This window comes from Citrus sinensis, chromosome 3 (assembly GCF_022201045.2).
Source record: "Citrus sinensis cultivar Valencia sweet orange chromosome 3, DVS_A1.0, whole genome shotgun sequence".
Classification (NCBI taxonomy): domain Eukaryota; kingdom Viridiplantae; phylum Streptophyta; class Magnoliopsida; order Sapindales; family Rutaceae; genus Citrus; species Citrus sinensis.
In genome coordinates, this window is record NC_068558.1 from 24,541,132 (window position 1) to 24,557,713 (window position 16,582).

Genomic DNA, 16,582 nt, shown 5'->3' on the forward strand with positions numbered 1-16,582 from the left:
GTTGTGATGTCCGAAAGATGGAAGAGTACTACCTAGAGCAAGAAAGGTTGTACTACATCTTTGACAAACAATCTGATACCATCCACAGAACATTCGTGCTGAACATGCCAGGCCCAGTTGCTGAAATGATGGAGGCTAAATTCAAAGCTGATGCAATTGTTGATTTAGCACAACTTAGCCTAGCCCAGCTCTATCAGATGTCTATGGAGCTAATTCAAAGTCATTGCCGATCTCAAGATTTACCAAAGCACATGAAGCAGATTGAGAAATCCTCTCTACAAAAATTTTGTAACGAGGAACCAAACAAGTTTGGCTGCCAACATACTGAAAAAATGTGCTCTTGCAACACAGGCAAACGGAGAAAGGAGAAGCGGCCCTGGAAACCTTACAAAGGAAATAAACAAACCGCTTCATAAAAAAGCGGAACCAGAAGAAGGGCTCTGGTAGATGTTTTATCTGTGGAAAGAAAGGTCACTATGCCAAGCAATGCAAATCCAAGAAAAAACTCCCGGTCAAATTCCTCCAAATGATTCAACAAGACGATTTCGATGATGAAATCTATACCTGGTCAGATAGTCCCCTTGGAGCCGTCTTCACATTAGACGAATATCCTGATTCCACTAGTGAGGAAACCAATTCTACTACCAGCACTAACACCGATTCCGAGAATGCAGACTTTATCATGGCTGTCCACGACCCATTACAGATAAAGCTTGCTATGCAACCATCATCTCTTTTCAGGCCACACATTAAAATTATCCTCAATCCAACAGAGGATACTCAAGTAGCACTTACTGCTCTTATTGATACAGGAGCAATGTGCTCATTTATCCGAGAAGCTTGTGTTCCAAAAAGCTTTTATGTCCCTACCAAGGTTTCCTTCGGATCAACCAGCGGTCGAGATTTCTATAGCAAAAAGATTACTCGACCAATAGAGATCCAACCATTCATGATCCGGCATGGCTTCTTTGCCTTTGATTACTCCGGCGAAGATATCTTATTGGGTACTGACTTTTTAAGTCTGGTTGCCCCTTTTGCCTTTTTTCCTGAAGGTTTCTCCTATACCATTCGCAATCCTTTGGATGGTACGAGTCATTTTTTCCAAGTTCCTTGGGTCGAAAAGCAATCCATTTTTGGGGAGGGTAAAAAACTAGAAAACTACCTTATCCATAAATATGAACCTCAGATCAAGGAACTCTTAGAGTGCTGTGCAGAAGTGCCAAACCAGTTCTGGGCTAGAGAACATAATTTTGTGTCTCTACCCTACAAGGATGGATGGACCATGCCTCATCAGACAGCCTCTCATCCCGGCATGCCCCATGACGAAGAACTATGCAAAATAGAGATCCAAGCCCTTATGGATCTGAAGCTCATCAGGCTCTCTAAGTCTCATTGGGCCAGCTCAGTATTTTATGTCAACAAGCATTCAGAGCAGATACATGGAAAGAAGCGATTTGTGATAGACTACAGAAAGCTGATTGATTGTTTGCAAGATATAGGGTACCCCATTCCACGGAGGACACACCATTTGAAATGCATTGCTGGAGCAAAAGTATTCTCAAAGTTTGACATGAAGTCAGGCTTTTGGAAAATTGGAATCAAGGAAAAAGACAGACACAAGACAGTGTTTGTGGTCCCCCATGGGCATTATGAATGGAACGTGATGCTTTTCAGCCTAAAGAATGCACCATCAGAATTCCAAAACAAAATGGATGAGGTGTACAAATCCATCTCAGGATTCTATCTTATCTACATCGACGATGCTCTTATCTTCAGCAACAGTAAAGAAGAACATGCTGAACACCTGTCTTAATTCAAGGCACTAACCTATAAACATGGGTTAGCCCTGTCAGAGCCAAAGATGAAGATAGGCCTTGATGAGGTAGACTTTTTGAGACTACACATCAAACAGGGATTCATCATTCCTCATCCACATATTGCTGAAAAAATATCCCAATTTCCAGACCAGCTGTCAACTAGAAAGCAAATCCAGCAATTCCTCGGGATAATCAACTATGCAGCAGACCATGTGCAAGATCTATCAAAGATGACAAGTCAAATATCCAAGCACTTAAAGAAGGGTGCCCCACAATGGTCAGGAGATGCTACAAAAGCCGTGAAAGACTTAAAGCAAAAGTGCCAATCACTTCCACCATTAAAGATACCTAACAAATGACCGCTCATCTTACAGACAGATGTTGGTGACCATTATTGGGGAGCACTGTTGATAGAAGAATCCGAGGGAAATAGGAAAGTTTGTGGATATAAATTTGGACAGTTCAATGATGCTCAAAGCCACTACCCTTCTTCGAAGAAAGAAGTCTTAGCAGTCGTCAAAGGGATCAAGAAGTTCCAATTCTTTTTCTCTTTAACCCCTTTTTTGATTGAAACAGACTATAAATACCTCTAGGGATTGCTCAAAAGAAAAGAATGAGAAATCCCTGACCCTCAACTTGCAAGGTGGTCTGAGTCTCTCTCGAGATTTAAGTTCGAAGTAAGACACATCAAAGGAGAATCCAACACTGTAGCGGATTTCCTTTCCAGACCAATCACCATTATCAGATGAAGGAATCTTCCAAGAAGATGGGAAGAAGGCAGCTCTAGTGCTCATGAAACTAGAGCACATTTTCTCAAAAATCTTAACACTTTCATAGCATGGCTTCCCTCAGAAGTCCAGGAAGATATCTTTGAGAAAATCATCACCCACAAAAGAGATCCAGAAGATCAAGTTCTAACATGGCGGGTATGGCAACTCATGGCTATGCAAGAACACAGACCTGCCCTCAACAAAAGATGTCAGAGAGCTTTTGATCTACATCCAAATCTTGACCAGATGCACGAAACGGTCTTCAAGATCGGTTGCACCTTCCACTATGTAATAGATGAAAACTCCAACTGGGGTCACTATGTTATCTATGACATAACCCCACAAGCCTATTACATAACGTGGTACTGGCTGAACATCTACCCTGTAGCAATACTGTTCGAGCCAAATCTTATCCACACCAGCCGAAGATATGACAAGGGAAGGTGGTTTGACAGAATGTTTGCCCCTATCTTCGAAGATATCCTACCACTTAAGCTCATCAATGGATACAACATCACTCACTCTACCATAGTGATTGTGAAGCTCACGGATATCTGGGGATGATATAAGAAGCCACTGATACAGGTAATCCAGCATGACCACTCCCACGAAGAGATTAATTCCATGTGGACAGGCTGTTGGAATGCTAGAAAGGCATTAGCAGAGGTATATGGGACTGTTCCCATGTACAATACTCACAGTCCAGTATCCCCACAAGTCTGCAGTACTCCAGATCTCTATTACAGAGAAGAGATCAGGAATCTCAAGCTTCATGGAGAAGATGATGAAGCAGCAGACATACAGCAGAGGTATAATGACTACCTCACTCGACATGGCAGGCCAAAGGAAGTCACTTATCTGGACACTCCAGATATTGACAGATGGAGGAACGAACTTGAAGAGATGGCCCATTGGCTAGACCTCCAAGAATGGCCCCAACCAGAACTAAACCCACAGCCAGACAACATAGAAGACCCCATATGGCCAACTATGGGAGAAGACATGGATGCAGCATCCGAGGAACGATGGAACCATAGGTCAGGACGCAACATGCCAACAAGTGGCAACACTAGACTGTATCGGAAGCTTAGTAGACCCTACAGTGGAAGGAATGGCGATAATAATATATGTATTTGTATTCGTATGTATTGAGTACCATCCTTAGAGATAAGGATGAGAGTGTGAGTGTGACATAAAGTAAGGAGTGAGTTGTAAAGTAGATTCCTTAGAGATAAGGATCAATTATGTACACAGTTGTAATAGTGGTTCCCTTGTGCCTATAAAAGGGAACCCTTGGTTTGTTTCTAGGCATCGAGTCTTGGAGTCCAATATTGTATTCTAAATCTCTCATTCCTATTAATGAAGTAACCTTCCTCTGTTTTCAAGAAATCCAAATTTTAGTTTTGGTTTATTTACACTCTAATTTTAATATGCTTTCATCTCACTGAGATTTAAGTTGACCAGTTGAAAATAGGGCATGTTAAGATTACATTACATGAAATTTCTATGCTACACACCCATATTATAATCCATGTCTTTTAGTTATATTGGCATAGTGACCATTGATGGATCGAGTTATAATAGTTATAACAAAGGGCGCCTTTGATCCTATGTTGGTATAATTGATAGACTTGATTGGTTATTGATACATTTCGATTATGATAGTAACGTTGAACTCATATAGTTATATTTACAAAGCATAATTATAAGGTTACATATATAGCCCAAATGGGAGATTGTTGAATTTTTTAATCTAGCATTGTTGGATCCTTAATCTAATGTTGGGCTTATATGTGAATAATTATGTATTGCGAACTATCATATATGGTTAAACCCAATTAAAAGTGATCTATTAAGGTTTACAGTAATATAGGTTTTAATGTATCTAATAAGGTGTGGACCTTCAATTTGTAGAGCCTTAAAGATAATTTCTATTTCTATGACTAGCCGAAATAGGAATACCAAAAGACAATAGAAAAAGTTATTTATATAAGTGGTCATGGTCCACAGGTCACATGTATCATTCTATTCTTTCTGACATCCTATCATCAGAGAGAGAGAGCATAGAGAAAATTAAAGAATTCTTTAGGAGAACGTGTTGATCTGGAAGGCAAACCACAACTCTAGAGAGTAATTAAACATTATGGATTTAGGTTTGCTTTTGCTTATTTTGTTATTGATTTTTAATGATATCAAATGAATGGTCCTGAATTATAGGTGATAGTTTTCACCTAGTTTTCACCAAAAAAGCCTTGAGGAGTTGAAGAAAAATTAATAAAAGAAAAGTAAAAATAGAAATAAAAAGGAAGGAGTACTAGCCATAATGATTTTATAAAGAATCTAAAAACCTATATAATTATAATATAATCCAAAGGTTTATTGAGCATGATTAAAAAGTTTGAGCTCAATAGCGAGTCATGATCAATGAATAAGGATGTTTGTATACTAATTCAAACTTCTAACCAAAAACAAAAAGTTATAATAATATTTATCTTTATGATCGTACGGTCATTAGCAGTGCTCTATCATGAAGCAGTTCCAATATAACCTGATTCTAATTAAAAAAAAAAATTCTTCCACCGTTACCTATCTAATAATTTCCACACTAATTTGAATTTTGACCAATATAATTTCATAAATTCACACCAAACTAAAAATCTATCATTTTAAATTATTTAATATCAATTACAATTAAATATTTAATTTTGTATAACATATATTATTCATGGATGGACAATATTATGATAGACAATTGTCATATGAAAATAATAAATCTGTGACACATAATACATCATAAAATCCATGACATATATAAACTATCATCAGAAATTTTTTGACACAGGTTTTAGTGACGGACACATGACTGTCATCTAATAAGGTGTATAATGGTAAAAAAGTAGTTTTTTTATTGTTTTGTGAACCTAGTTAGCTTTTTGTTTCCTAAAGAGCTCTTAGTTTAAAATGAATAAATTTTTGGAAAAAGAATAATTGTACTTCCCAAAGTTTAGGGAATGGTCACGAAAACTCCTAAGTTTTTAATAAAATACATCAAGACTGTATTTTGACCATAATTTTATTTGTCTCTATTAACCCGAAAGTTTATTCTAATATTTTGTAATAAATAAAAGATATAATATTAAAATAAATGTAAAAATGCTTAATATTATTAGTCTACTAGACAAATTAAGTTACTTATATTATATTAGTATTTATTAAAAAAATTGAAGTCAATTTTTAATTATTGTACTTAAAACGTATTATGCTTAAAAAAAAGGGCATCAATGTCCATTTAATAAAAATTTACGTTATCTATATGATAATTTTTCTAAACTTTGGGAGTATAGCATCAACAAAATTTTTAAGTATAAAAATTATTTTCACATAAAAAAACGTATTCTTAGTTTATTATAAAACATCTTTATTGAAAATAATAAAATAGAAATTAAATTATAAAACATTTTTTTCATTCAAAGCAATCAAAATGCATTAATTTATTTCCTGGGATCAATGAAAACAAAAGTAAGATATCCAATGGTGGGTATCAAATTTCTGATTTAGATGGAGTTGAGCCAGTATGATTGCTGATGTTGATGCATAACTACTATATAAAATCATTGGCTAGTTCGTGTTTTGGGCCGGTGCGGTACAAGATTTGAGGAGCGTGAAAAAGACACTCGGCTCAATGACTCTTGCGAAAACAAAAGGATCGAAAGCAGAGCGCGTGGTATACACATTTGAATGACATCGAACTTATGTAGCAGTGAAAATGAGAAACATATTGGGTAGTGTAGCATGTAGGGTCCACATGACATGGCATCATTACTTAATAATTGAAGTCTACGACACGTGGCAGACATATACAGTATGGAGAATTGGAGATACAGGTGTAAACTCTCAGAATGTTCCATCCATTTATAGTCATGTGATCTTCTCGTTATCTAATTTGAACGGTTGATGTCTGTGGTGTAGGATCCTCTCAGCATTTAGGTGGGGCCCAAAACTGTCAAGAATCCATACATTTTGCGAAGTTACAATAAATGTAACTTTTGCAGAGCATGTAAAAATTTGTGACATAGCAGTGTTACAAGGGCTGGAAGTTATATTGTTGGTAACTTAGCAAGATCCTTCGATTATAATATTGAAGAAAATTATAGATTCTCTCATGAAATATTTATATTCAAATTCAAATAAACCATAATACTTAGCCTTTTAAATTTGAAAATACGACACTTATTGCTTTTTTTTTAATCATATGCTACATTTAAACGCTTAATCTAACAGAAAATTAGAAATTGATATATTAAATTAAATTTTAATTAAAAAATCTATATTACTTCTAACTAATTTAACTTATTTTACAAGTCGTAAATATCTATTAAATTGAAATATTCTTTGTATGTGCGATGTGACAATATTGTAGTTGATAAATGAAGCTAATTACTTAATTTTGTATTTAGAATTTCAGCATAACCATAAGCTATTGTTTATTGGATTTTCTTATAAAATTTTCATTTTATTCCATTTTCACCAAATCATGGATTATAAATTAATTTTACTTCTTATATAATACAATATATTCTTTGATTGATAATACAAAAAAAAAAAAAAAGTTCCACCAAACCTTCAAGTACCATATTCCTAATTTATTTACATTTTTCAATTTTGAAGCCAAGAAAATATGAAAATATAAATTAGGTAATTAACTCACCAAACCTTCTTATATAATACAATATATTATTATTATTTTTTTTAAATAAGAACATTAAACATAATAGAACCTTAGGTGAGCGTGTTTTATAATAAGTCCATCTCTTCATATTTATATTTACTACGTTTATAATAGATTTTGAATTTTATTTAATAAGTTAATTTTAATTCAAATGATTAAACAAGTCTTGATTGACTTATGTAATTAACAAGAAAAAAATCAATATAATGTACTAAAAATAACATTATAATATTATATATTATTGTTAAAAAAATACACATGTTAGGTATATATTTTATTTTTCATGCTTTATTAAGCTAAACATTATCAATTTTTTTGTACTAATCGAATAATTTATTTATAACTTCTCATGTTTTTAATGAGTTTAACCAATACATACAAGTATTGCTAATATTTATGAGGTTATATATGTCGAAATATAATATTCTAGATGTTTTCTTTTAAAAAACAAACAACTTAACGCTTATCTTCTGTTATTAAGAAAAGAAAAAAAAAACATATTATTCAGATATATGAATTTAGATCTATTTAGGCTTCAGCTAAATTCAGACCCATTTAAATTTTAGACCAAAGAAAGAAAAAAAAATGCTATCTAAGTGTCATAGACCATTTAAGTTGGGTATAAGTATTTCTTACCTATACTTGAGGAGGAATCTGTAAATTTTTCATAAAATTTAGGAGTGATTCCACATTTTTTTTAAGACATCAATGATGTAACAAATATATACCATTAGATTTAATAAACAATGTAAATTTTTTTATTTGTGAAAAACGAAAATTATTTAAAAATGTTATAACCTATTTCTAACCATTTAAAAATTATTTAAAACTTAAAAAAAAAAAAAGAGTTATTATCAATCAAAATCTCTCTCTCTATCTTATTGGATTCTTACTCTGTGGTCTTTAGCTCTTACATTTGAAGTCGCCAATTAATGCGAATAAGGGTTTGTATGACTATTTGATTAAGGTTGAAGCTGATGGAAGGTAGGATGATACTCCTAAGAGCAAAGTTATAATCAAAGACAGTAGTGAACTTCCTTTGTAATTTCTAAGAACTATTGTCTCATCTAAATTAGCGAATTAGGTCTTAAGGTACACATTATTGGTGATATTCCTGGTGTCAAGTTCTAGGTTGTAAAGGTCTTTAGTGTTTCCCTCTTGGGTGTCTTCAAAGAGAAAAAGGCGAAGCCAAGGTTCTAAGAGAGAATTGTTCATGCAGATTTTGTAAACATTTTCTGGTATTAACTAGTAAATGTATTGTTGGGGTCAATGGCAGTGCCACATTTGGATTATTAGGGGTTAAAACCCCTGCTTAAACTTTTTAAAATTTTAATTAATAATAAAATTTATTTAATTTTTAATTTGATTTACCTTAAAAGTACTTATTAAGTTATAAAAATAACTGGAATGCACTACTAGAAAAATGATTTTTATTGACAGTAAACTAATGTCAGTAATTACTTTGATCACTGACCAAGATCAAAGTAAAACATAGAATAAAAAACAAACCAGACATAGAGAACAAAAACGAAGAACATAATTGCACGATACAGTATTTTGAAGGAAAAGTCAACTCATTTTATTAATCAAAACACTTTGAATACAAATCATATCTACAGAGGAGATTGCATTGAACACATAGAAACAAATTTCAATTTCAAACAAAATGAATAACAAACAAAGAAGAAATCGAATAGCCAGCATGTGCTGATAATCAGCTTCCTTTTATGAACTTACAACAACTTTTGACATGTCAGCGTTTTATATCACTGACCCTCGAACTGAAGTCAATCGGGGCATTGACTCAATAAGTTCCTCTCGTTTGCATTATTGTCTAAAAGCTTAAGTGCCTTAACTTATATAGTAGCCCTGGCAATGAAATTATCCTTTAATATTTTCAACATATGAAACTATATTGAGGTTGTTATAAATATATTGAATTAAATATATTAATAAATTTTTATTTTGATATTTGTTATTTGTTGATTAATTTTTTAAATTATATTATTGTTTGAATTAAACTCCTATTAGATCGAAATCCTGGCACCACCACTAGATGTGCTAAAAAAGAAGAATCACAATTAGTGAATATTATCGGTTTCTTGTTGATGAGAACCTGATTTCAATAGGAAAAATATTATGGGAGCACAAGTAATGAATAATGCAATCATTAAAATTTTCTTTTTTTAAAAAAAAATAATTGCTAAGGTAATGAAAATTTACTTGGCGGCCATGTTGATAGTTTACTTTAATTTAGATTTTTTTTTCAATGTATTATGAGTAAATAAAAATTGTACAAACATTTGTCATCAACAAGAAACTAATGAGGTTCATAAACCCCATAAAATCTGTACATGGTGAGCTCTGCCATGTAGAAATTTTAAAATAAAAAACTAATGGGTTCATTTGATTTGAATCTCATGGCTTGAATTAGAATCCCGCCCTTCCTCGCTCTTAAAAAATAGTTTACCTCTTAACACTACCTTTAAGTATAAAAAAATATGTTTTAAAGTTAAATTAACTCAAATATATTTTTATCTTAAATTAGTTTTGAAGTGAACTATTATATTTTTAAATGACCAGAAACTTAACACATACTTGGGATTTTCAACACATAATTGGAATTTGGGAAAAGGAAGGGAAAAAAGAAAAAATTAACACCGTGTTACTAAATTTATGCTTGTTGAACCTCATCGAAGGACTGGAGTGAGTGTAATACATATTTTGTTTATTTAATTCTCAAAATTTCTGGTTTATTTGATATTTTTGCCGACAACAAGGACCTCAAAGAAAGATTTCAATTTAATATTATGTATTCTAGAATTTCTAATTTAGCCACTTTCGTTGACCTGAGGAAATTCTAATGAAGCCGGGAAAAATAGACTTCCAAGCCTATGGAAACAGCCAGGAAATTGTATCATAAAAATCATAACAATAATGTGTCTTATTAACAATATTTTATTCCGACGACAAAGCTTAAAAAGTCTCAAGCCTTTTTAGTTTCTTCCATTGTGTAACAAGGCACAAGCAAAAAGCGTCTCTCAGGAATTTTTATTTTTATTTTTTTAATTATTAGTGTCTCAGGAATTAATTAGTGAAGATGAAAGAAAAAGAAGCAGAATATTTTGAGATGGCGGTGTCATATGATACGACGCCAGAAAGATGTTCTTCTCAATCGCAACCATTCTGTTCGTTTCAAAGTCCATCTTCTTCAGATGCCTCTCCCAGCTTCAGCTCTTGTGCGTAGTACGCTCTTAATTTTCTCTGTTTCTTTTTATTTTCCTTTTTTTCAATTTTATCCCTATTTGCTTTTTCTTATTGTGATTTCCAGTTAGTTTAGTAATTGTTAGCAAGTTTAGTAATTGTTAGCACAAGTTTTTAGAGGTGATACGAATCGAATCCCCAGTGGTGATTTTAAGAGAAAACTTTTAGCTCTTAATGGCATTAATCTGTTGAGAAAGAAAGAGCGGACAAGTCGATAATATAATTAGAAATGTTCTAATTTAGTATTCTGGACTTTATTAAGACTTTTTTCTACTTATTTAATGTTTTTTTGCTTGAGAACATCTTGGAATTTCAATTAATTTTGAACATTTATACATAAGACACACTTTACATGAAGCAAACTGAAACTAAGTTTAGGTAATAGTCGATTGAACTTATTTTAAAATCGTTTAGGATAATACAAGATGTATAACTGGATATTCAACATCAAGCTCACATCCTGACAATTAAAGTACAACACTACAACTAGATGATTTTTATCAATGTATATATTGTTACACTTTATATATAGTCCTTTTAAAGAGCAGATATTCAAACTTTATGAAGTGTGGACTCATCCTTTTACAGCGTTGGCTGTACAATATTATAGAGACCTTTAGACGAAGACAAACAATGACTCACCTTACAGTCAATGCAGATGAAGAAGATACAGAAATGGGTCAGAGGAAATGTATTGAGAGCAAAGGTAGTAACTTCGCTTGCAGAATTCGAGATCACGGTAATCAGTTTCTTCCCTAAAAATTTTTTCATGTATGTTATAATCACATCATATAGCTAGGAAAAAAACTGAATGAATTTTCTGAACAAATTAATTGCAGTGAAAATGGGCCCAAAATTTTCTGAAACAGTGAAAAGTAAGCTGAGCTTGGGAGCAAAAATTATTCAAAAAGGCGGGAGGGAAAATATATTCAAGCAGATTTTTGGTTTGACAGAAGGGGAAGAATTCTTGAAGGCCTCACAGTGCTACTTATCAACGACGCGCGGTCCAATTGCTGGACTTCTTTTTATTTCTAATAAGAAAATTGCTTTTTGCAGTGAAAGATCAATCTCTTACTCTTCGTCCACTGGAGAACTAATAAGAACACCATACAAGGTAATTTTAATGATTTTCTATAATTTTTTTCCTTAAGAAAATATGAAGTTGCTATCATAGTTTGTGGTTGATACGGTCAATGTTAATGTGATAAAAATTTATAAAATTAGCGTGTAGATGATGTGATACCCCCGTCTCACATAAAATTCTCTCTCTATATATGTGAGTGTGTGTGTGTATATATATATATATTGAAATTCAAGTAATTTGAAGTATCATTTCAATTTTCACCGAGGCCTAGGGCTGGCAATTTGCGGGCTTGGGCCGGATTTTTTTGAAGCCCAAGCCTAAGCCCACAACATTTAAACAAAGTTTAGGCCCTTCAAAAGCCTGTTCAAATTTGGACAGGCTGGGCTTGGATTTTTTTTTAATTAATTATAAAATATTTTTTTAATTAAAAAAATATTTAAATTAAAAATAATTATCTAATACATAATAAAATAATAGTCCAATGCATAAAATATTAGTAATACAACCTAATAAATAATAAATACTAATATAAAAAATTAAACTAATTTAATATTTAAAATTTTTTCTTTTATTATTTCAATTAAATTTATTTTTTATTTATAAATTAAAAAAATCCTAGCTAAGTCTGGGCTTTTTTGCTAAGCTATTATCCAGGCCCAACGTATGGGGGCTTTGCATTTTTTAGACTTGTACAGGCCCAACCCTTGCTGGTCGGGCTGGGCTTGGGTCGGCCTGAGCTTTTTTGCTATCCCTACCGAGACCTTGAGTCAAGTGGTGAGCTTTCGTTCAATTTCTAAAGATATTTTTTTACTATAATCCTATCCCCAGGTAATGGGGTAGAGATCTCACCTTTTAATAGCCATTAGTTATTTATTTTATTAGCTGGAACTAAATCATGTCAGATAATGAAAATTTTATTGACATAATTCACATTTACAGGTGTTGATACCAATACAAAAGATCAAAAGTATCAACGAAAGTGAGAATGTGAACAAGCCAGAGCAAAAGTACGTTGAAATAGTGACCGTAGACGATTTTGAATTTTGGTTCATGGGATTTTTGCGCTATGAAAAAGCTTACAGAAATCTTCAAAAGGCCATTTCTATGGCTAACGAAGTGTAAATAATTAGGACCGATTTTGAAGACATGTTCAGCTAGTAAGCTTTGACTATCAGTTTTGTGTTAAATAAATGTCGTACATCATATGCTTTAATTTGTATATATGAGTGAAGTTATGAAGGGTGTTATGGGCATTCCAAAGTGGAGCCCTGCGCTGGCTTTAGTGCTCTCGGGTTCAATTGGAACTTTTTTTTTCTTTATTTTTTTTCCCATGTAAATGCTTAAAGCATTATTAAAGAAAAAGAGGAGAAAGGGTACAAAAATCAAAAGAATAAAAGTCAAGAGACGTAACAACAGGGTGGTCTCCACGCATCGTCATTGAAGAGGCGTACCACTGATAAAGGATGATTAGTCCACCACTTAAATTTTAAGAATTTAAACCCATATACCTATATTAGCCAAATCCTCAAACTTGAGATTATCTTCTCTATAGATGTGCGAAGAACGAAACAACATGTTCTTGATCATGTCTTAACAGTTAAGTCATTTAGTACGAAAAAGGTCATGATAAATTATAATTGTTATTGAGGAGACAAGCTAAGCTGCTGTCGAGTCACTCAATTGGGACTTGCTTTACCACTTATTGTGTAACATCATCAATTGAACCACACCAGTTTTTCAGATTTTGCTTTCTTGATCTTTGCTTATACTTGATTCTGATCTCTTGTGATAGATTTAACATAGGTTGATTATTATAGTCCTTCTATCCAATAAGACGGAAAGATCAAAGAGAGGTTCATCAACTGGAACCAAACGAGAATGTATTCAATCTATATGAGTTAAGTGCAATTAGAGATGATCTGTCCGGATTTGGAATTGAAATTAGCTCCAATTTTTTTTTTTGGAACAGATTGGGAGGTATCTTGATGGATGAACATTGAAAAATAAAAACACAGACCGAATGATTTTTAAATAATTTTGTCTGGTTAGCTCAATTTGAATTTTGGAGAGAAATTAATTTGCAGTGAAAATGGGGCCAAACTTCTCTGAAAGGGCGAAAGGTAATTTGACCTTGGACCAAAAATATTCAAAAGGGTGAGAGGGAAAAATATATTTAAGTTGATTGTTTGTTAAAGACAGACGGCGAAATTTTTTTGAAGGCTTCACGATGCTACTTCTCTACTTTTCTACTAGGAGTCAGTGCTACTTGTATATTTATCATTGTCAACAACATGTGGCCCAATTGCTGGACTTCTTTTAATTTCTACTGAAAAAAATTAATTTTTACAATGTAAAAGGGTTTAATACTTATTTAATCTCTATATTTTGACTTAAATATTTATTTAGTTAATATATTTTAAAAATACCTCAAAACACTCGTGCAGTTAAATATACTATATTTTTAATTTCTTACCCTTACTTTTCTTTCCTTCTATAATTATAAACTTTCACTGATATTCTTGAAATTGATTAATTTATCTATAAAAAAGTTAATTAGTAATTTAGCCAATAAATATCAGTATGAAAGAACTAGTATTTTTTGTACCCATGCAACTTAAAAACAATGTTCAATATCCTTACAACAATCTTACTAGTAGTTATTTATAAAAAAATTAATTCACCAAGTTAATCCTAAAAGAAAAATAATAATATAAATGTTTATGCAATTTTTATGTTACTTCTAAAATTAATTTGATAAATTACTATTTTTTCATTAATATCTCCAAGAATGTTTTTGCAAGAGTATTATTGTAAAAGAAAAGAAAAAGTAAGGATAGAAATGTAATATGATTAACAGTAGGAGTGTCTTGAGATTTTTTTTCTAAAATATAGAGATTAAACATGGACTTAACACAAAATATAGTGATTACATCAAGCATTTATCTCAGTAAAAGATTAATTACTCTCTCTTTCCCCATAGGAAAAATGATAAGAACACCATACAAGATAATCTTAATGGTTTTCTAGAATCTTTTTCTTTAAGAAACTATTAAGTTGCTATCATAATTTTTGATTGGCACAGCAAATGCCCATATGATAAAATATATAAAATTAGCGTGTAGATAATGTGATACAATGAATGCCGGTTCATGTGTCCTCATAGCCCTACTTCTGACGGGATGGGCACGTCGCATTGGTTGTCTCTACTAATGCTTAGTAGTCAGCTAATAACTTAAAAAAAAGGTAAAATTGAATATATTCGTTCCACTAAATTTAAGCTCGTTGAACTTGACCGAAGGACTTGAATGGATGAGTGGTACGCGGAGGACCTTTTATAAGGTTCCAATTTTATTTAATAATAATCATAAAAATCCAAGAGGACCAAGACTATGGAACTGCCAGGAAATTTTATCATGAAAAATCATAATAAGAATGTAACTTACTGAAGATATTTTATTCGGGCAATAGAGCTTAAAAATCCTCAAGCCTTTTCAATTTCTTAAAAAGCCTCGAGCGTTTGAGATGCCTCTCCCTGCATCAACTCTTGTGAGCTCTCTTTAATTTTCTCTCTCTTTTTCTATTTATTTTATTTTTTTTAATTTTATTCTTATTTTATTTTTCTAGTTATGGTTGTCAATTAGTTGAATAATTATAGTAATCGATTTTAGAGACGATGCGATCGATTCCCTAGTGGGTCCTGATAACTTTTCCAGATAAATTTGAGCTCTTAATGGCATTAAACCATTGAGAGAGAAAGTGAATAAGTTGATAAATTTTCTATAAACAACTTTTTTTTTTTTAATTTTGAATATTCACTTCGTTCAAAAAAAAGTAATTTTTTAATATTCAAATGGCCACTATTTATTTTTCTTTAATTAAGGAGTTCCTAAAAGAGCCATAAATTAAGAATAGTGACAATTGTATATAGTATTGGTTGAATCTATTTTTCTTCATTAATGTGATAATATTATACAACCTAATAAATGATGACATGTCATATCTTTCATTAATTTTGGATTTAAACAATGTATCCCAGCAATGGGTACATGTATCATGACTCCGCTTTATATCTGCAATTAAAATTCAGGACTAATTTACGATGTCATAATTGAATTTAAGACATTGTAAAGATATGTTTATGACATCATAAGTTTGTCCAAGACTTTAATGCCAAATTAAAAAAAAAATTTATGTCGCATAACTCTTATTTATTTGTAACTGTGATGTAGATCTCAGTGATATTGGTCAAAATTTTTTAAAAATATGCTACTTAGATTCTTGATTTTAATTTAATAGATAGGAATAGATACAGTTTAAATTAAATGAGAGGTAAGCTATTCAAGTAGGCATTTATTTGGATCGACTGCATGCAAAATAAAAATAATGAGGGTCAGCTTGTAATATTCCCATTATTTAATTTTACTAATTTATAAAATTATTGTAATAAGCTGTGGATATCCAAATTTTATAAATTTCACACTCACTCTTTTATAGCACCGTAAAGTAGCAATACAACATAACAAAGGCCCTTGATACACCAAAGGGCTTGTAGCCTATTGACAACCCATGCGCCCAATTGGGTTCGAGTTCCAACAATAGCCCAATTGGGTTTGAGTTTCAACACTAGCTAGGATTTGATTTCACTCATAGTAGGGATTTATTTGTCTCCCTTCATTTAGAGTAGAATAGATCTTCTTTAGTATTAAGTGAGGGTTGACCTTTGAGTTATGCCATAATAGAATTACTAAAGGGAGTCCCAATCGATTTCTGATTGTAAAGAGCTCTGATTGTAATATATTAGTATATTAAAAAAAAAGCCCTTGATTCAAAATAAATAATGATTCACCTTATCATCAATGCACAAGAAATGTACTAAGAGCAAAGGTTGGTAAATTCGCATGTAAATAATAACATGAAT

At 32.1% G+C, this 16,582-nt stretch overlaps 3 protein-coding genes across 12 annotated transcripts in view; 2 read left to right on the top strand and 1 right to left on the bottom strand.

Annotated features, from left to right (window-relative positions):
- LOC102629458 (kunitz trypsin inhibitor 5-like) overlaps positions 1 to 16,582 on the bottom strand; it is a 63,241-nt gene that overhangs the window by 7,687 nt on the left and 38,972 nt on the right. The gene's annotated exons all lie outside the window — the stretch shown is intronic.
- LOC102628826 (putative GEM-like protein 8) overlaps positions 10,267 to 16,582 on the top strand; it is a 29,589-nt gene continuing 23,273 nt past the window's right edge. For 2 of the 4 annotated variants that reach the window (XM_052438103.1, XM_052438101.1), the window contains exon 1: positions 10,267 to 10,363. The gene's annotated coding sequence lies outside the window, so the exon portion shown is untranslated. Of the gene's footprint in view, positions 10,370 to 16,582 lie in introns of all 4 variants that reach the window. The other 2 variants (XM_052438104.1, XM_052438102.1) reach the window with 1 other exon arrangement.
- LOC102630437 (putative GEM-like protein 8) lies at positions 10,305 to 13,077 on the top strand. 7 transcript variants are annotated; one of them, XM_052438096.1, is made up of 4 exons: positions 10,305 to 10,555; positions 11,230 to 11,319; positions 11,420 to 11,694; positions 12,604 to 13,077. In XM_052438096.1, exons 1-4 carry the CDS (start codon positions 10,417 to 10,419, stop codon positions 12,784 to 12,786), a joined length of 687 nt encoding a protein of 228 aa, XP_052294056.1. In that variant the 5' UTR covers positions 10,305 to 10,416; the 3' UTR covers positions 12,787 to 13,077. The 7 variants fall into 7 exon arrangements, with proteins under 7 accessions (XP_052294056.1, XP_052294055.1, XP_052294058.1 ...); XM_052438095.1 differs by having other exon boundaries at positions 10,306 to 10,562; positions 11,191 to 11,319; XM_052438098.1 differs by having other exon boundaries at positions 10,306 to 10,562.